General features: G+C 35.7%; 1 protein-coding gene across 1 annotated transcript; it reads right to left on the bottom strand.

Annotated features, from left to right (window-relative positions):
• Positions 1-398: 398 nt before the first annotated feature.
• LOC110451613 (probable serine/threonine-protein kinase clkA) lies at positions 399-16,307 on the bottom strand. Its single transcript, XM_021499734.1, has 3 exons — positions 16,103-16,307; positions 13,131-13,257; positions 399-1,620 (listed from the first exon to the last, which is right to left on the bottom strand). The coding sequence occupies exons 1-3, from the start codon at positions 16,305-16,307 to the stop codon at positions 399-401; spliced, it is 1,554 nt and encodes a 517-aa protein (XP_021355409.1).
• Between the last annotated feature and the right edge of the window lie 6,382 nt (positions 16,308-22,689).

Here is a 22,689-nt window from a genome sequence, read left to right as displayed (position 1 = left end):
GGATGTTACTGAAGAAATGTATACCAGCTTATCAGATTGTCGACTTCCATATGATATCACCTGGTGGCAAGAATTGGGGGTCATAATGATGAAATGTTACTCTATCACATTTCACAATAAAACATCAGTATGTCACATTGCCGGCTTTTTATGATTTTTTTTATAAAACACATTTGAATGCACTCATCATGACCACCATTCCGACCGCAGTAAGGCACGTATAATATACCTTGTAAAGTAGGTCAGCTGTGGTTTGTGTTACCGCTTTAACCTTATTTCTCAGGACTTTTAAACCGCAAAAGGTCGGCTCCGTTTTAAGTAACTGTTTTGTCCCATATCAAATGTCAGCAAAGAAGTGTTTATTGACTATAAATAACAGTACACAACCCAAGTGCTACTTATATACATAACAGATTAACTTGATTTATCGTTGTCGCTATTGTGGCTGTTGCTATTGTGGCTGTTGCTATTGTTGTTGCTGCTATTGTGGCTGTTGCTATTGTTGTTGCTGCTATTGCTGTTGCTGCTATTGTGGCTGTTGCTATTGTTGTTGCTGCTATTGTGGCTGTTGCTATTGTTGTTGCTGCTATTGTTGTTGCTGCTATTGTTGTTGCTGCTATTGCTGTTACTATTGTTGTTGTAACTAATGTGGCTGTTGCTATTGTTGTGTTATTATTGTTGTTGCTGTCATTGTTATTGTTGTTACTATAATTGTTGCTGCTATTGTTGTTGTTGCTACTAATGTCGTTGTTGCTATTGCTATAGTTGTCATTGTTGTTGTTGTTACTATCGTTGCTATTGCTATTGCTGTTGTTGCTGCTATTATTGTTGTTGCTATAATTGTTGCTGCTATTATTGTTGTTGCTACTAATGTCGTTGTTGCTATTTCTGTAGTTGCCATTGTTGTTGTTGTTACTATCGTTGCTATTGCTATTGTTGTTGTTGCTGCTATTATTGTTGTTACTATAATTGTTGCTGCTATTATTGTTGTTGCTTCTAATGTCGTTGTTGCTATTTCTGTAGTTGCCATTGTTGTTGTTACTATCGTTGCTATTGCTATTGTTGTTGTTGCTACTATTATTGTTGTTACTATAATTGTTGCTGCTATTGTCGTTGTTGCTATTTCTGTAGTTGTCATTGTTGTTGTTGTTACTATCGTTGCTATTGCTATTGTTGTTGTTGCTGCTATTGTCGTTGTTGCTATTGCTATAGTTGTCGTTGTTGTTGTTGTTACTATTGTTGCTATTGCTCCTGCTATTGTTGCTGCTATTATTGTTGTTGTTGCTGCTATTATTGTTGTTACTATAATTGTTGCTGCTATTGTTGTTGTTGCTGCTATTGTCGTTGTTGCTATTGCTATAGTTGTCATTGTTGTTGTTGTTACTATTGTTGCTATTGCTATTGCTGTTGTTGCTGCTATTATTGTTGTTGTTGCTGCTATTATTGTTGTTACTATAATTGTTGCTGCTATTGTTGTTGTTGCTACTAATGTCGTTGTTGCTATTTCTGTAGTTGCCATTGTTGTTGTTGTTACTATCGTTGCTATTGCTATTGTTGTTGTTGCTGCTATTATTTTTGTTGCTACTATTGCTGTTTCTGCTATTGTCGTTGTTGCTATTGCTGTAGTTGCCATTGTTATTGTTGTTACTATTGTTGTTGTTGCTGCTTTTATTTTTGTTGCTACTATTGCTGTTGCTGCTGTTGTCGTTGTTGCTATTGCTGTAGTTGCCATTGTTATTGTTGTTACTATTGTTGTTGTTGCTGCTATTGTTGTTGTTGCTGCTGCTATTGTTGTTGCTGCTGCTATTGTTGTTGTTGCTGCTATTGTTGTTGTTATTACTATTGTCGTTGTTGTTTTTGCTGTTTTTGCCATTGTTGCTGTTGCTGTTGCTGTAGTTGCTATTGTTGTTGTTGCTTTTTGTCGCTGTTGCTATTGCTGTTGCTTATATTATCGTTGTTGCTTTTAATGTAGTTGCTTTTTATGTTGTTTTTGTTGGTGTTGCTATTCTCGCTGTGTTATTGTTGTTGTTGCTATTGTCGTTGTTGTTATTGCTGTAGTTGCCATTGCTGCTGTTGCTGTTGTTGCTATTGTTGTTGTTGCTATTTGTCGCTGTTGCTATTGTTGTTGCTTATATTATCGTTGTTGCTTTTAATGGAGTTGCTTTTTATGTTGTTTTTGTTGGTGTTGCTATTCTCGCTGTGTTATTGTTGTTGTTATTGTCGCTGTTGATATTGTAGTCGTTGATATTGTCGCTGTCGTCGTTTTTATCATCCTTTCTGTCGTCCTCTTTCCCCGGTTTTAGAGATACATGTACCACCGATTCAAAAATCGGCCATTTGAATCCGATATTTGTCCAAATTAGCCAATGCCCTTCCAATGTGTGTGAGTTTTGCAGTTGTGCCACCGGCTACGTTATATTTGAACAGATATCCTACATCGTTATAAAACCACAAGGGATGGAATGTTGTTTTGGTGGTCATACAGTGTAAATCTATACACTTATCAGCAGACATAGTACTAAATGCCCTGGTAGACAGAAATAAATCGAAAGTTTGTCTACTTTGTATGTAGACCACACAATCCGAAAAGTACAAACTCGATCCGATTGCGTCCTTAACATTGCGTGGTCAACTTCTTTGAAGCAAAGCTGTTATGAGCCGGCCGTATTTGGATTGTTACAATAATGTCACTTCCGGTAGGTTAGAACTTCAAGTAAACATATCAGATAGACAAACCGAATTCTGGTATATTGTAATGCGTACATGGTCGATTATTTATATCTTAGTTTCGTTTATGAATACTCTGAATTACTTACATAAATCCTCGGTACCCCCAACAAGATATGTAATTACCGTTGTCACTATTATAAAATGTTTGGTTTAGTCCTTTCCAAACGAAGTATAAGATATAATTCAAATGTTACATAATTATCATTGTTTTAAAAGTTAATTGAAAATAGAAAATACACAAAAATGAAGAAAAACACTACAGGAGTAAATACTTTGAATCTAGACAATAATGTTGTTATCCATGAATATAAAATGCATAGCATTAAAATGAGAGATGAACAACTTTTACAATGAAGTTACTTTAAACCAGAAAACTCCCCTTTGTTGCTTCCTTTTCTATATATATACGAGAAATGTAATGAAAATCGAAAAATAAGTCTGAAGTAAAACTAATTGAAACTGTAAGTGATGTTATGTTTTGAAACACTTAAACATTGATTCAGTTCATCTTTTTATTGAGTACGCGTAGTTAGCATGTCACGTGTTGCCTGAAGGACTGCGATATAAATGTAGCCGTAACCATTTTTCTATAAGCGAGTACAATTCCTTACCAACGTCTGCGTTGCCAAACAGCCAATACACACGATGGTATCCAGGTTAAGCTTCGTTGACAATGAATATGTTCTCGATTGAATTTTCTTTAAAATGGTGACAGGATATATAAGCAGCAGTCTCCTACCAATTTCGTCTTTCAATTATCATCACGCCAGTAAGTGGTTCAGTGTCAACAATCGGCTTTTACCTTACGCGTAAGGATATTGGCTGACACGGCCATAGTGGGATTACATGAACTATTTGGCTCCTGTGTAACTCATGACCGTGCTATTTGTCTTTAATGCAAAGTGTCACGAATACCAGAGTAAGCACTGAAGGAACTTTTATATAACCAGGCTTAACAAAAAAAATCACTGAAACAAAGCTTGGAGGTCCGATAGAGATATTTACATTAAATTGATGAAATGTGTTACAAAAGTGTGAAACCTTTTTGCAGCGTTGTCACTCGGTCACGTTTTGCTGCAACTATATTTTATAGCTGAAAATGGCTGAGATCGCTTAAATCGTGACGTGTGCGTCAGTGTTTTTCTTGCAATTAAAGATATCAACTCTTTTAAATTTTATCTGCCTGACCTATTTTTTTGTTTTCGTGGTTACGAATAGTTGTTTTTACACGGATGGATATATTTCAAAGATGGCCGCCAGAACGTTTAATTTACTTCGAATTTCTCATCTGGTTTCTTCGATCTCATAACAAGCACAAGTTTATGAGTTGCCGACATTATTCAAATTTATATTTGTTGGCAATGAATCAAGTTATTTCGTAATACAATACTTTTTTTTTTACCCAAAACTGATTTTTCGGATACTATGGACAGTTTGTATTGATGGTGTAGCCGTTTTAAAGACAAATAAGAGATATGATAATTATGTTGCAATCGTTATTAACTTAAGCACTACGAGTTCCTAAACAAGGAAGCAAAACGTGCGCAAATTTGGTCACATTTAAAATCCAAGATGTCTGCATCTGAATAGGCAATATCTACTTCTTCTCTGTTTCATCTGGGATATTCTGATAACTTTGATTTTCAAAACATCCACACAAAGTTTTGTTGATATTCGAACCAATTCACAGTTAAAACCAGGTAAAATGTATTGGCCAAAAGGGAGCTTGTCGATTTCTTCGAAGATATGTTATATTCAGAGCCACCATTGAATAGCTCACTGAACACTTGATTGGGCTGTCTGATTTACTGATGGCAAAACGTTCACCAAGCTTTATCTTAATTTTAGTTGATGCCAGATCCAAAGTAGCCAACCCGTCTTTTGATTATTGGTTTAGCCGAGTCATTTCCGAAACAGATTCGCAGTGCCAGTAGATTAATTTAAAGCTAATGAATTACATGGTTCAATAAGGAATTGGAGATGGTCATCACAGGTTTGAATTAGCGGAAGCATATCAAACTATTCATATTTCATGTAATAAAATGAATAGCTAAGCAATAAGGCCATTAAAACCTTTTTGTTTACATAAGTATTGTGGTTGTTTGAACCAGTATTTGAGCGAGTTTGTATAAGAAATAGCAAATAATTTCATTCCTAATTTATTGTATCTTCCAGCAAGAATTTCCGGTTTGTAATATTGTATTCAATTTAGCTGTAAATGTAAGTTCATACAAATGACAAAGACCCTTGGCAATGTATAGATGTGATGGTAAAGGTAAAACAAGTGGCCGACATGTCGTTCTGTCATTCGAGACAGCACTGATCACGCACTCTTAACTCAATGGCATCGATTCAAACATCCCTGTGACCGAGACATCCGGCTGCCATAGTGATCCCGCTCCTGTCAAGTCTTGGCTCTGAATTACATTTATAAAATCAGAAAATGGTACAAAGGTATATAAATAACCAAAATGTTTAACTTAAACGCCTCAATAATGAAGATTATAAATCTGAACATAGTTTTGTTAAGATATTAAATTTCAAACACAGATCTGACCAAGACGATCGATAGGTAATACAACGAACCATTTTCACATTGTGATGACCGTGTTGCTAATTTGTTTGCAGTTCTGTGTCATCATAACACAATGTAGGTCACGCTATTTACGTGTAGTAGGTTGTATTATCACATTGTTTACACCAAAACAGGCGATAATGTGACAAAAGTGCGTGTATAGCCACACGAGGCACACCATGTGCAAATTAAGAGACTGGTTTGTCGACTTTTATTTTGGTAATTTAATTATCACTAGATAGATGGCAGGCTGCCTCAACCAATGTCGTTGTGTTATGAAAGGTGATTTACCATTATTGTACTTAAAATAAAAAGCAAAGCGAGCAGTTATTTTGCAATTTTGTTTGTTTTGATTTATCAACTCACCTACGTTTCATTGTATGTTCAATGATCTCTAGTTGTGTTTTACACCTATAACAGTAGGTACTGTCCTCTAGCTAGATGATCATAACAAACTGATAGACATATCAGCATTTAAATATTTTGTATAAGAGGCACATACTCTGAACAGACATTGTCTTAAAGGCTTAGGCCCTCAATAAACACAGTTTTGCAGAAATTATGAACAATTCATGAAAAAAATCAATTCATTTAGTTTGTATACATGATAAACTATATTTACCCGTGACTATTACATGATTCGATGTCTTCTGTTTGGTCTCTGTGTAACAAACATCAGATTTATAATGTTAAGACTTCAGACTGTTAACTATATTTACCCGTGACTAGCCAGAATATACTCATATTGTGAAATAGTTTTGATTATTAAATCATGAGTTTATTTAAGTTTTCATGGTCTTTGTTTCGAAATCTTGTAGTTAAATCGCTTCAGGTTCTTTTTAAAGGAATATTTTCGTTGCAATTTGCCTTCAAAGTTTTTCTTCGCTTTGGAATGTGGTCCATTCCAATTGGTAGAATACCCCTATTGTAAGATAGCTTTGATTGTAAAATACAGGAGTATATTTCAGTTTTTATGGTCCTGGTTTCGAAATCTTGTAAATACATATTTACACGAGGCATAACATGTGCTAACTGAGAGATCGGTATATCGATTCTAATTATATCACTAGATATATGGCAGACCGCCTTAACCAATGTCGTTGTGTTATGAAAGCTGAACTGCCTTTATTGTACTGAAAAATATGCAAAGCGAGCACAATTTGCTATTAGTTTTCCTTAAATCATACAGTAGTCGACTTTCCAAGAAATATTCAGTTTCAAAATGTTTTCCTGTTGCTGTCTATTGTATCCATTATGGTCTCTTGTCTTCATCAACTCTCGAACTGTAGGTCGTTACTATTGCCAGAACATCATGATAGTAAAATAAGTGTGGCTGTAAAAAAACACATATCACATTTTATTTCTAATAATCATGGTGGTACACTGTAACATACACAATTTGTCAAAAGTTAGTCAGTGGTATTTTGTGATGTGTAATTTATATATACATTTCAACAGTCGTCGAGTGTCCATTTACAGCATTGCTGAAAATTCAGTCGGTTTTAACATAATTATATTATACCGAATCGTGTTCTATATTCTCATTGCAATATAGTAATATGATATTAACATGTGATGATCACACGTATATTGATATATTATTCTCTGGTTGTGTCCACTGCATACCAAGCCATCACCCCCTTCCTTATTCCCGCATTTGTTCTGTTAAGGGTTTTTTTTAATTTTATTTTTTTAATTTTTATTTCTTCATTTTCTTCATAGACAAAAGCATACACATTTTATTGTAATACATAGTAGTACAGTGATATATGTCCACAAACACAAACATGCGTGCATGCATGCATTCATACTTATCATACATATATAACATACATACATACAGACATACATACATACATACATACATACATACATCCATACATACATACATACATACATACATACATCCATACATACATACATACATACATACATACATCCATACATACATACATACATACATACATACATCCATACATACATACATACATACATACATACATATATAACATACATGCATACATGCATGCATGCATACCTACGAACATATGCATACATGCCTGCAAGTAGGCACGTCAAACATCTGTTGTTCAGGTTAATGCTACTTCCTTCCCGAAGCTTGTGTTGAAATGATTGGTTATGAAGCAGATAACAAATTTACACCAGTGTCATGACACTTGTTTTTGTTTCCTTTTAGTTCATGTAATGTAATTTACAATTGTTTATTTCAAAACAAGGTTTAACACAAATTTTATTTCAGTTTTTATGATCATGCTTTGAATATTTTGAAATATTGTGTCCATAATACCGAATAACATCGCCACGGGTAGTAATATAAATGAGGATTGCTTCAATTAGTTCACAATGCTCTATTCGTATTCTTTCAATTTGATCTGGTGAGCGAAACAGGTAACATCAAACTAGATGTAATAACTATTCGGTTAATTTCATTTGTATGTCTTGTAAATGACCCAGAAGTCATCGTATGTTACTGTTACCTTAAATGGAAGGTGAAAAATCCCAATTATTTAGGAATTTCATATAAGAGGAGTACTGGTTAATTTCAGATCGACCAAGAGTTAAATGTGTACAAGTTTATTATAAAATATGCCATTACTTGGAGATCGAAATGTGCCCATCAAGGTTACAATAAACCTCGAAGAGTAAGGATGTAAGACAAATATATGTTATTACACCTTTGCAATTTGGTTATTGATACAGAATGCCAAAAACATATTGATAAATGTAAAAACATATTGCATGTTATTACATTTATCCCAGTGAAATATCATGAGGGTTTTTTTCTCTGTGGGAAACGCAACGTTTTATTCCACAAATCAACTTTCAGTTTCATGAAAGCCAGCAGGCTATGCAGGTCAGCAATTCTAACTATTTGATCGGAGAAGAGTCACGGTGTCAGCGTCTTAATGTCCCAAGTTAGGCTAAGCAATTGGCGGCAGAATGTATAAGAGAACCAGTGTCAAAAGGAAAACTTACATAGGTATGGTGTTGTTATTTTATCATCAGGATATATAAGTGGTGACAGAACAACTCTGCTTTTTCCGACTCGGCACCATTTTAGATTCGGCGCTTATGACGGAACTTTTTCTAAATAGTTAAATTATGATAGTAATTTGGCATACTTTATCAAAAATATTAACTTAGGTGCCTACCTAATTTAATTAGGTAACTAATGGAATTTAATTATGAATTTTTACATTTTATCAAAATTAGTGCAGAGAGGACTATATTTTGTCGCATAGGGTTGTCTGGATTGTATTGTCAGTTTGATGCGTCGTTTCATGTTCCGATGAAATCGTGAAAGATATCAAAATATTAGCCACACTCGTGATTTTGTATTGCTGAAGACAAGGTTAGATATCCTGTATAAAGTAGATATTCATAATTTAACAATTAAGAAATTCGCCAATTCAGAAATTAACATTGGAATTAAAGCGTCTTGATTACAGAAGTACGACAGTACAGTCTTCTTATAAAACCATTTATTACTACGTTTGTATTGACAAACAACAATCTGTTTATTTCTTCTTCTTTAATTATCTGGCCTTACTTACCAGTGATCGTTATAGGCACTGGCTGTTTATCACAGCCTATATCACATTATTTCTAAATCGTTAGACATTTGACTTCGATCTTTCCCTTTCTTTATAGTAGCATCCCTCTTTCCCTTACCTTCGCTGTTTATAAGTCGCAGTTGATTGCTGACGGACAAACGTACTACACCGGGTTTCCAATGATGCAGATTGATGGAAGCAACTGATAAGTTGAATGGTCGCCACCATGATCTCATAGGAAGCTATGCAATTTCTTTGAGTGATCCCGAGGTCTACGTTTGTTTATGCTCATTAGTGTGCTTTGTTGCTTTGGTGTCACTAGTCGAGTTCTCAATGTGAGGATGCGTCATTACTTAGGTTTGACATAGATTTACACGACGGGTCATTGGAGCAGAAGACGCTTACACTCCGGAACACCTGGTCTTATTATACATGTGCTTTCTGAATGGTATCCATGTAATTCTTTGCCTTGTTCAATTTTGCATTAATTTCCTAATACTGAGTTCGAATTATGGTTTATAGACACTTCAATATTGTTTTGCTGTTGTGCATTGTAATGAGGATTATGATCTTTACGTCCTTATCGGGAACTTGTCGATGGTTACAGCTTTGTTAATTATCGTCATGCTGACTGCCTGACGGTTCGTTATTGAGACTGGCGAATAGTTACACTCAAGTTCAAATGACTAAATAGTCATTTTCTGCCTGCTTGGTTATAATCGTTAGTCATATGAGCTGGTTGAGGTTTCGTTATAGAGACAAGCTGATGGTTACTGCCAAGTTAACAATCAATTAGATAGTAATTTTAGGCCTGGCTGATGGTTCTAGCCTTATACAACTTACCTTATCGTAGTCATAGGGGTTTCTTGATATTTTATTATAGAGACGGGCAGATGGTAACTGCAAAGTTAAAATCAATTAAATAGTGACTTTAGATCTGGCTGATTGTCCTAGCCTTATACAACTTACCTAAGCGTTAGTCATAGGGGTTTGTTTATGGTGAGAGCCTATTACAAATTATCTAAAAGTAAATCGTGAGCAGGAAACGGCAATGTCAGTGGAAAAGGCGCCGCAATTCATTGATTAGGAATATGCATGTATAAGCTTCCTGTCTACTCCCCGGTCAGTAGTGGGGATGACCATCCTCCAAACCTGTCTCCGACACTCGATGAACACAATGGATACCTCCGTACCTTATTGGAAACCTGCCATCAGGACTCACCGACAGTTTTTATGGAAATAGGGTCTGCTTCTGGAGACAAAACGCATTAATTCTATTGTCACTTTGTTATTGGACATGCGTTTTTTTGTTACGGTATGAATACAGCCAAAACAACAACATTCCAGGACATGTAGAATAGGCAACATCTGACGGAACCTTCTCGTAAGACATGTTAAGTGTATTTGTCTGTCGGTTTTGAGACAAAATTAAACGAACGAGAACTATATAACTGTGAATTTCAACAGTTTCTAAATTCTTTAATATTCTACCAATCTCGTAAAGCTGTTTATCTTTGGAAAGGGAATTGTACAAGCTTTACGATGAGTCTAACGTTTTCACACTATTCTACATAGAGAACTCGAAATTTGTTTTCATCATCTTAAATGGTATCCAAATCGCTTCCGTAAAATGCGGAGCATGCACAACTTCCCAGACCGACACATTAGGTAACGTTTGGGAATTAATAGAACTACTGTACCAAGCTCTAAGCCGTATGGCTTAGCAGGTGGCCATATTTCTAAAGCCTATTTTTCTCATTTTAAATCTTCTTAAAGAGGTTTGCGTAGCTAATTCGTATGTCGTTTGACCTTGTGTGTGGCCACAGCGTTTCAACGAGCCGATCGATGTATTTACCATTCATTAGTCGAGTAATCAATCTATGGACAAATCATTATCTAACAATAACATGAATATCAATATTTTAAAAGGCTGTAACCACAACGTTTGGTTAAAACAGCATCATCAGCATAATCCTAGGAAAGAAAAGTTTATCGCTCATGAACAATATAGCTTGTAACCTTTCTCTAATTAAACGAAAAGTAAACATTACTTCCCACCTAATGTGAAAAGGGTCGCAACCAAAATATGTAAACGATTTTCTAAAAGATGACGAAAGCTGATTTGGAAAAAATATGTGAAATATGTGGGTACATCACTTTCACTTCTTGAAGACAAAAGTACGGGCAACAATTAGCTTCGAGGTCAACACCGTTACTTTTGTTTACGTACATTTGTATGTTCGATGGGGAGTTCGGCAGGTTCAACTACAAATGTAGCTGTCTACCTTTAGGTCTACCGTTTGTCTCCGTGCGTTTGTGGTCATATGGACTAAAACTGGACATGGAACGAACGGATAGTAAGGAAGTACTGACATTGACTGTTCCTGTTTTTCACATGTGCTAAAAACTAAATTTTGTCTAATCCCTAAAACGAGGTGCATAAACAATTGTTTGTATGAAAATTGTTAGTAATTGTATGACCCATGTCCAACGACGTCATCAACTGCCATTTTGATCAGCGGACGAATATCTATGCACCAAACAACCCCTTCCTCGTTCCAAAATCACAGTCAGAAGGCATCTGGCATCGCCTCCTTGGAACATACATAAAGATAAATATGTATCATATATGTTTTTTTAGAATTCATATTTTTTTTTATAAAGATTTTATAAGGAACGGAATGACAATCAGCGCAAGCAAAAAATATAGTACGCCTCCTGTAAACCATGAACCGATAGTTTGACCTGTTGACCTTTTGACCTAGTGTATTGTTACTAGACCACGCGTGGGGTAGCGTACGTTATAAACATTTAATTAAACAGAAAAGTAAATAAGCTAAGAATTAAAAATATATAATTGATGGGGTGGTAAACGCCAAGTATTATTGATTCTTGTTAGCAAGCTGATCACTTTTTTTTCCAAAGAACGTCCTAACCTTTGTGTTATAACCATTAACACCGTCCCGAGGATACAGCGTGTACGGTCAGCCTAATGAGATATAATTAACAATAGAACCTTTAAACAATACACAATAGCCTGAATGGTTCCAGGGCATCGGGTGATCTTCGCTTCTTCGTTAATATGACCAGGTATTCGAGGTCAGGGCAGGTAGACCCCCAATAGCGGGGAGGTCGGACCCCCAAGAGACAATAAAAGGACGAAATGCGCAAGCGATGCAAAGCCCTTGTTTATGATCTTTTAAATGGGTAAGTGGGTTGAGATAAGTCTATATTTTCACCTGTAGTCGATGCTAATCACCTGTTTCCACAACGTTAACTATGCTTGATGATTGGGTTTAAATACTATCGTTACATTGGATAATGATTACATTTTTTGTATTCTGAGTCCATATCAATTTCTTGCTTAAAAGATTGAATTTCTAAACAATTTAGGAAATACCCAAATCTTTTAAAATCTATGTTATCAGTTTTATTAATAGTGTTTCGCTTTTTAAAGGGTCGGGCAATGACCAAGTTTTAAAAGCTAACGTCGGCGAAGCGAGCAAAATGGGTTAAATATACATTATGTAATATATACGTGAAAGTATGAATCACGTTCTAGTAAAACAAAAAGCACAGTCAATGTGGCATGTGTATGAATATTAAAGCAAACAATCATATAATAAATATCACAAACACTTGACAATCTGATACAGATCTTATCTAATAATCATTTCAATTTGTCTAAATCACTTACTTAGAAAACAGTGTTTAGAGTTTAAGCGAAAAGAATACTACTGGATTATCATTTTGCACTTAAAGCAAATACATTCTTATCTAAGCCTTTTCGGAATTTTTGAATTTCATACAAAATCAATTCATTGATACAAATTCGTATCTATAGAAAAAAGATGAATGTGTTATACATGTTGAAGACAAAGAGTCAGTGGTATCAAATTTATCATATTTCTGCCATATTGATGAAGAAGTCATGCGACATGTCCTCAAATCATAACGGACTACACTGTATCTATAACACTCAAGATGTCCCCCATAATAATTGCGCCATTTCCTGATACATCATTATGACGTCATCCTGTTAATTTTGCATTCACAGCCCAATAATTACCATTGCATTAATAGTCCAATAATTAACATCGCTTTTATGAAGATATGCAAACGTATTGTACTTATATTTCAACTTTGGAGGGATTAAATTTATGGAAATTGATAAGTGCTTGCATTGTTATTTCATCCCAACATGACCGCCATTAGCCTTTTAATGTTTTAAGCTTGATCTGTAGGTATACGCGAAATTCGGCACAGCAGTGCTCTGGTCGTATGTGATAGAGCACTGACCGTCACCGGACTCCGGGCTAGAGATTACATCAGCTGGATAGCATTTGTCAGGTGGACGTGGAATTGTCATGGCTGAGGCTACAAATCACAAGTCATGCTAACGATCATAATTACATATTCATGAAAATTTGTCACCAAATATCTGGTCCCTCAGTATCAAAAACTTTACATCAAGAAAATTGTTATTCATATACCATGCCCTGTTTCACAAAAACGTCTGTCCAGGCCTTTATTATTGCATGAATGTACCAGGCCCTGTGTAACTATTGTATAATGTACAAGGCCCCTGTGTTATAAATGTTTAGGTTCGGGCTTTTTTATTGTATAGATGTACCAGGCCCCTGTGTAACTAATGTTTACTTAAAAGCATTTACTATTTTATAAATGTGTCATGCTCCTGTGTCAATAATGCTTATGTACAGGCTTTTATTATTGTATAATTGTGCCATGCCCCTGAGTCACTAATGCTTACATCCAGGCTTTTAGTTCTACATCAATGTGTCTAGCCCCTGTGTCACAAATTCGTAATTACCATTATTATATCGATTTGTCTGTCCCTTACAAATGCTTACGCTTGGGAGAAATCTTGTTTGCCAGAGACATTGATAAGACGACCTATTTATATAAGGTTAATTGTTTAAATTGCAATACTTGAACCATTTAACAACTTAAGAGCAATTAAACACGTTTAATTACACTGTTTTATACGTGTCAATAGGTTGATATCAATATTTACAGTATATATTGACGTCAAACGGAGGTCCGGGTGACACGCCCAATCGGTCAAACATATATATCTAGGGGACGAGACAATCAATCCTTTTTCTCATGATTCACTAACACAAAAGTGTTAATGATTATAGCAACCCACCCACAAATTGTTTTCTCTTCTTTTTCGACCAAATTCAAAGTTTACCACCATTGCCTTTGATTATTGCGTAGACATAGTCTAATTAATTTCGACAAGGCAACTTTTAACCAGGCTTGGTGCGTGTAGACCTAACCAAATGTTACTACTTCTCCCCCCCCCCCTTTTTTTTCACAGGGAGGGGGGATTCAAAATCGAAAATGGCCCTTCTGACCTCTGATTGGATGAGATATTGAATTAGTCACCTGAATAATGTTGACCTTATTTAGTACTGATTGTGGCTAGCGGTTATGTGTTCACAATATAGCAAAATTTCAAACTACATCTTTTTAGAGCTGTGTACATTTCAAATGGTTATGCCGGAAATGACGTTACAAGTGCTTACGTCATAGCATTTATTGTTGTTAGGTGTACGTCAACGTGCCGGGTCCCTGTGTCATAGACGTGTATTACCTTATTGTACTGATACTGTCTTGTTCAGTCCTGTTTGTCGAAGAAATCGATAATATCCACTATACTTTAATCAATATAAATGGTCGAAGTTGCACTAATTGAACCGTTTAACAACTTGAGAACAATTACTTATAGTACACATGTTTGATATTTCCCCGAATAAACGTTCCTTTTAGCGTCACTTGTTCAGACCTTATTTTGTAGAGGTTAACAAGTATATAGCCACATGAGATTATATTATACAAAAACTAATTTCATGCAAGATGAGACGGAGAAAACTGGGAAAGTTAAAAAAACGACCCCGAAGGTATGGGCTCACATCTGGTCTAGTTTGCAAATCTCTGCACAGAGTGCGTGAAAATCTCGTAAGATCGATTCGGTTACCTTCTTGTGGCGCAATATGTAATTGCAGGAGAGAAAGCAATTTTAATCTGTCTACACTTTATGTACCTATAGCCGTACTGTCGGAGAGCCACAGACCACACCACCAACCCCGCAGACCAATTTTCTTATCTCGGTGAATGGAAAACAAGGTCGAAGTAGATATTACTGTGACAGATTACAACGTGTTCATTACACGTCGTATTTAAGAGTTACAATTGATTTGTTTGTTTGAAAAAACAAATATATCAGTGAGTAGATATAATAATAGAACTTTTTTTTTTTTTCAAATTTCATACCGGCATGAACATTGAAAAAATATCGTTCAATCCTTATATTAACATTCTAAATATTAAGTTATTATTGATCTAAACAAAGGTACTCCCTTTCATTTTCGATATTGAAGTGTCTGTGTAATCAGTTCAAACGAAGCCTAAAGTCACCAAAATGTTTACTTCTAACGGTTGTCTCGTGTAAATCGCGGTGGGAGGGGAAAATCTAAAATGACGCTTATCTGATTGCGTTCATAACCCTATGAACGCAATTTCTTAGTTATGCTCGTTGAAAAATTTGCAGTGGAAATTATATAGCCCTATTAAAATAATGGATGACAGATAAATGATAAATTAATAATCTAAAAAAAGACTGAAAAATACAGGTTTAGATTAATCGCATACATCAGTGCTCCTTTAAGATTAAGATTTTTTTTAATTTTTTTTGCTTCAAGACTCAATATATACAACTCCGTGGCACTAACTGACCCTACCAAGGTTAGATGGCATTCATGTGGACTGTTAATGACATGGCCCTCTTGTCGACGTCATTATTATTATGACGTCATAAATGTAACGTTAGATACCACAGACCATTAATCGAAGATTACTATCCTATTCATTGAACAAGCGAGCAAAATACATACAATAATTTGAACTAAATGCTGAGTTTTATTAAGCAGATTTAAATTCATTCAAATTGCTCCAAATAACATGTATGAAATAACCAAGTAAACTAACAACGACTTAAATGACCCAGTTCCGTCCAGAGGTCAGGAGGACAAAATTACTAACCTCAGGGCTACGCTATTTATCGGGATTTCTCCCACGCGAACTGTTTCATTACCTAGCACCAATGGTAGATAATGATTCCTCAATCATAATCTTCAATTATTGAATTATCATTAATAATCATATCACCGTTGGCGATCGGTGACACGGCCCATACTTGCCCCGTCCAATAAAAACAGGATAGAAATGTCCCCTGTCTGGGCCCGAATGAGAACCGATACCGATTGCGAGCTGGTGCTGATTGCTGATATATATAAGATCGCGGTGCCGTGCTCAAGCCTCTGTGCTGTCGACTGGGTGTCCGTCAGGTGGGCTGTGTTATTGAGGGGCGCGTGCTGTCCATCGCTTCTCCCGTCCGTCATTGCACTCCTCCTCCCCTCAGTCGACCTTCCCTTGTCATCGACGATCTGTCGACACTTTGAAATGACAGATGTTTTAGAAGCTGTAAAGACACACTTGTTTTGGTCCCCGCTTATGACTTTGATCGGAAATTAAATCAGTTGTAGGGGTTCGCTATCGCTCGACCCCTAGATTTATATACTAGTGTGCAATATAAAAAGGGCAATCGACTGGATCCTTGCTAAATTAAACCGGAACTGGGAGCTTCAACAGTAAAGCTACTCGGAAGGAGAAACCGACGATCCGAGGTAAGAAAAGAGCACCTGGCCACTCGACAACTAAAAATCAGTTTAATTAACGAATCGGATGCTTATTTACGCAAGAGTTTTATCCTAAAAGCAGTTTAAAACAAAAACGATTTTAATTGTAATTCAATTTTATTTCCAAGTTATATAGAAAAGGATTATAAACTTAAAAGGAAATAAGGAAAAAAAAAAATATTTGTCATCTTGAAATGATTTTAATCATTAATCCATTGGTAAAAACAGTAAGGTTAGATTTTTTTCATATACACAATAAACACATTTATCGAACTATTGAATGCAACTATTTAAGGCAGTAGTTCTGAAAATGGAATTTATAAATAGTTTATGGCAATTTATTGTATCTGTGAAGAGTTTCACACAATCAAGAAACAGCAAAGGTTAACAAGAATTGTGTGAATGCCGTAAGGTTTCCACTCAATTAGTCTAGTAATTACATTAGTAATTCAGTTATTGCTTTCCTATTCTGATTACGGTTTTATCGACAGCTTCTCGTCAGAAATGTCTATGTTGGATGACCAGAAAGATGTGCGGTGGATTCTACAAGTAGCTTGTTTCATTAATTATTGAACTTGAAATTATCATTGGATATTGATGTTTTTAAAAGTAGCAATTAGGTCTCGCTTCATTAGCACATGAGTAAAAATACTGTCTTAAATTAGATTTATTAGTCCAGAAATATTAACTCTATACTTGGGTTCAAAATGTTCTAGAATGTATAGTCGGAGGTTGTACACGTAGAATTAAATATTGAGGTTCCCAAAACTTTCTGGGTTTTTTTCCTGGCGTTTTTTTACGGCTGAAATACATATTACTTTCTGAAACCAGACAATTTGTTCATAATAGGAAAGAATTATGTTTCATATTTAAACTGGCGCTTTCATTGTCATTTTCGTATCAGTTTTACATCCTTTGATTTAAATCTTTATAGCCAATAATGAGTATCGTCGCCTGCCTCTTTGTTGTCTCACTAAGAGCTGATATGGTTGTTAGAGCTACGGACGTTATGATACCAATGACGTCAGCAGTTTATTGACGGCCACAATATCTATGGTTAGCATTTGTCGTTATTTCGCCACTATTACCGATAGCGTCTTAACTGACACGCGGCTTTTTATGATAAACTTTGAATTACCAAGATTTTCATTGGATCAGAAATTGTATATCACTTAGACTTTTTCATGAATGTCGTGATAAAAATATATGTCTGTGATTTCTAAACAGCTGATGGTATTTGTTTTCCTACCTGTGGATTTCATTTTCTGGAAGTTTTAGAATCACACTGATAACATTGGTTAGTGTCCTGCAACTTCAACGTCAGACAATTTTAAAACTTTTGACGAAGAGTGTTCCTGGATATAATGCTTATTGGAGTTATTTCACGTTGAAGGTAATACAGTTCACAATTGTCTTAATATATCTTCAAGCTCTTTAGTGAGCGTATGGTATACAAGTGATTGGTGTTTTGTAATTTGACGTTGGTGTAACTATGTCTTTTTCATTTGTATTTTCTCAAACCGGAGCTTTTGGTATTCAACAGTTAGTTGGTTGGGGTTGTCCCTTGATGGTGTCGAATCCCTGGCCCCAAGGTATTATATAATGGAAGATTACAACGCTACGACTGACCACAACCCTGACGAGTATTTGATGGCGTGGTCTAGATAATCTCATTTTATACCAATTTGATACTACAGGAGGCGACATTAAGCATGAACTTAACAGTCCATTTGTGATAGGACTGAAATCAAACAAAGACTAGGAGATAGTAGCTCTCCTGATCTGTTCGTATTAACATATCTGGTAAATTTTTGTTAATTATTGAAGGTTTCGCGCGATTGACTATTTGGTTTTCATGGCCTAGACGATCTCGAGCGTGCAATCTTAACATATGTATATTTGTTTGTATGTATGTTTAGGTAGTAAAACGTGTTTCCAGAAGTATACATTGCTATTACAAAACTATTTTTGGTTCTAAAATAATCAGCATTTTCAAGAAAGAAATATATTTTTCCAAAGAAATAATACTACATCCTCCTTGCTATTTGATCATACACAAGTCTACTTTGTGTACTCATACTTGTCAAGCATATGAAGTTTGTATTACAGTACATTTAGATCATATTTTGTGTAAATTGACTGTTCGTAATCAATAAGACAAGCATTTGATATATTTAAGTAGAGTGTTTCGCTAAATAACCCGTATTTCCGAGTTTTAAGAACAAATCATTGAATATTTCAATATTTTGTTTTAAATCAACACAAGAGTATTATTGCTTCGATGCTTATATAATTGAATATCTTAATATTTTGTTTTTAATCAACACAAGAGCAATAGTGATTTCGATGCTTTCGATACATTAAATTCCTCTACCTTTTCACTGTAGTTTGAATTTCAATTACCTCGAACGAGATTTGCATGCTAATGTATCGAGTCTCATTGATGATGTCTAAACAGGTGGTCGCCATTATTTAAGTAAGACTGAAGTGGCGTTCGAGCTATACAAGAAATTCATTACTCGTGTCTTTTTCCGGAAATTGATTACTTTGAACAGGTGAATTACCATTTAGTGGTATCGATTTCCTTTAGTTCGGAATTGCTTGTTTGTTTTTTTTCCTAATCGAAAAGTAAGATTCTTACATAGATTGGTGATATCGATTAATTTCAAGTGGAATTTAGAAGGCATTAAAATGTCCCATTCCACTTTATAATGAGAAACAGATTTCGTTCCTTTCCCGGTAAAGGTCAAGGGCTTAAACCAAATCATCTGCGTAGAGATTTTCTACCGATTACGTCTCAAGTCATTTAAAAGCGAAATTTATTTTCTGTTTTCGACAAATTTATCTTGGGCTCTTTGAAAAGTTACCTAAGAAATCAAACAAAAAATAATCCAAAAATGGATTTCGTTTAAAGATGCATACGATATTTGAAATGTTTCTCTTAATGGATTTACTATCTCCTTAAACAAAATTCGTTTTACGGGGAAAATGGCTTGATGCTGTGAATGTTATAAGCTCTCGGTTATTTTTCTCTCAAATTCCAATTTTAGTTTGTTTGATGATTGATAAAACATCGTGTTTGGCGAATCTCTGATTTTACAAGCTGTCATTGGTTCTATTTCAAGTTAGACTCTGTATGTTTCAAACTTAATCTTGTACTTTTCATGACGTATATGACGCTAATTTCCTTAAGTTTAAACCTAGGGCAAACGGACTTGGCTGTATATGACGTTTATCAGAAGATCTAACCTCGCTAACTTGCCTCCTTGTTCCGTTAACGACCCGTATCAACGATCTTAATACGATACGGGCTTAGTCTAGTCGATTTGTTTTCGTCCATTGATGTATAGGTGACGTCATGGTCAGAGAGGCTTGATAGAAAAGGAATCAGCAGCCATTTTTTCCGTATATCCAGTAACCTCCCTTTAACTTTCGTTTGGCTATAACTGTGCCAGGACACTTCTGTTGACCAGGGAGCTCAATTGTCGGAGCGATAGTACATTCTATAACAATCATAAGTGTCCAGTGTTCCAACTCCGGACTAGCTTTGCTGACTTGTTTTCCACACAGAATACTATTGTTGATAATGTTTTGTTTATTTCATCTTTATCATTTCTCATAAAAGTCCTGAAGGGTGTGGTTTTCTTTTCATTGATCAAAGCTATAGTCATGCCGGAAACAAGCTTTACACGCTTAGTTCTCAAGCATTGCTGTAGAACACATAACTCGAGAACAAGGTCTGCCATTGGGGAAACGCGTCCATGGCTAGCCCTGTTTACTTAAAGTAGTATAGCACTTGACTCGTCAAAATCAGGTAGCCCCGAGTTGGACTCCTATACATTAAAGACACTAGCAAGAGAAATATGTTGCAGATACCTTACGATGTGTCATCCAGTATCGTTACTGTCGTGAGACACAATAACGGAAACTAAGAGCAGACGATACAGAAAAATATAAGATTTTGTTTTTTTGTAAGTAAGCAGTAAACCAATTTGAAATCTTCTATGTCACCAATAATAGGGCAACAAAAGAAATCCCATTTCTTGAAAGTTATTTATAAGAATTATTTGAGGGGAGATAAACCACTCTTACGCGGCTAGAAATTTATAATACTATAATACGTTAAGCACCAATCGATATCTCGAATACTACTTCACTAAGGAATTCTTGTTATTGGGACGTTAACATCGATGTCTCGAACACTATACTATATAACCAGGAACACTTGTTATTGGGAAGTTACAGTCAATTTGTCGAGTAACACTTTAATAAGGATAACTTGTTATTGGGACGTTAACATCGATATCTCGAACACTGCTATAACCAGGAACACTTTATATTGGGACGTTAACATCGATATCTCGAACACTGCTATAACTGGGAACATTTGTTATTAGGAAGTTACAGTCAATTTGTCGAGTACCACTTTAATAAGGATAACTTGTTATTGTGACTTTACCATCGATGTCTCGAACACTGCTATAATCAGGAATATTTGTTATTGGGACGTTAACATTTATATCTCGAACACTCTTTTTAATCAGTAACACAGGTTTAATAAACTCTTGCTACACCCAGATATTTATATTCAGACACTTTTTATTATAATAATAATAAGAAAATTCGAGGTTCTTATGTACCGCTTTATCACACCTAGTTCGTAGGTCGTCTCAAAGCGGTTCACAAATTATTATCCGTGGTTATAGGGCCTTTGCAACCAGCCATGAAATACGTTTCTCAACTCTCTGGGGAGCATACAACCAGTGCTGCCATTTTGGCGCTCACATCTAGTATTCAACAATTCTAGCACTACCCAACCACGTACTCATTTACAGCTGAATAGACTGGAACAAGCGGAGTAAAGTATCTTGCTCAAGGATACAACACAGTGCCGTGACGTGACTCGAACCCGCAACCCTTCGGTCACGAGCCCGGCGTCGTACCACTAGACTACCGTGTCTACGGTATATGACAAAGCATGCATTTTGTGAGAGGTTCCATTTTTCATTAGATGTTTGGTCATACTATCAAGGTGGAACATTAAAAGGCTGTCAGAAATGTAGGAAATAGAAGGATTTTAAATAGATGTGTAAAAACTATGACAGTTATTAGCCACATTTCATTCATTAATATGATCTCGTATATAAGTATCGCGGCATGCTGATGTAGTCTTGATGTGCTATATACTCTAGTCTAGCTCTTTATATTCAAGGACGCTTTCTTCATCTAAATAATTGATTTCATGATCAAATTGGTATTTAAAAACTGAAGTTTTTCATTTGAAAGAAATGCAAATTGTGCTCAGTGTATCCGTGCTCTGTTCCAAGTTACATGTATCAATTTTCTATCGCAGTTCTTTTATTCCAATTGCAGCGACAACGCTAACATGTTATCCGCATGTTTCTATCATGTGTTCTCTCTTATGTAATTAAACCGCCGCCATGTAACGTCACAAAGTCGTGTAATTATTGCAGCGACTTATATTGTAGACTTGGTCGCGGTTTCCGTCTCCACGTGACCTTGGCTGTTGCGAGCTCGTTAAATCACCATCAAATCTTTGTTGGTCGAAAGTGTTTTTACGGTGTTAAATACTTTTTGTTAATATAAATCATATGAAAGCAGTTTTACCAACCGCATAACCCGTTAAATACTCGGGAAAGTAATGGCCAACCGTACCCCACTACACGATAGTATGAGGCGACTAGCGTGGGACCGCCTGCATAATCGGGATTTTTCTTCTGTATCTTTTGCTGAGAGGGCCTAAAGGAAACCAACATTGAACTGCTGTACAAATTGAAATATTTGTACCTGGAACTTGTATCCTTGTCGCTGTTATCTATTTTTGGACAACAATATTAGTTCAGCTTCTCTCCTGATACGCCTAACGTCATATACATGTAGCCGTTGCCCTGCATGACTTCATTGTGTTGATAGGACATTACGACTTAACAAAGAGCCCGCATCTGACTGAGCCAACCTTCAAATGGAGGTGGTACTTTACGGTGCGATCTTACCATAAATTAATTTAATAGACAGAGACTTTGACGTATTTACTTTGGCTATTATTCTGACAGTGGGGAGTGTC

The sequence above is a fragment of the Mizuhopecten yessoensis genome, unplaced genomic scaffold (assembly GCF_002113885.1).
Source record: "Mizuhopecten yessoensis strain PY_sf001 unplaced genomic scaffold, ASM211388v2 scaffold6135_1, whole genome shotgun sequence".
Lineage (NCBI taxonomy): Eukaryota > Metazoa > Mollusca > Bivalvia > Pectinida > Pectinidae > Mizuhopecten > Mizuhopecten yessoensis.
Note: the sequence above shows the minus strand (reverse complement) of the source record. Positions and strands in the feature narration are given on the sequence as shown.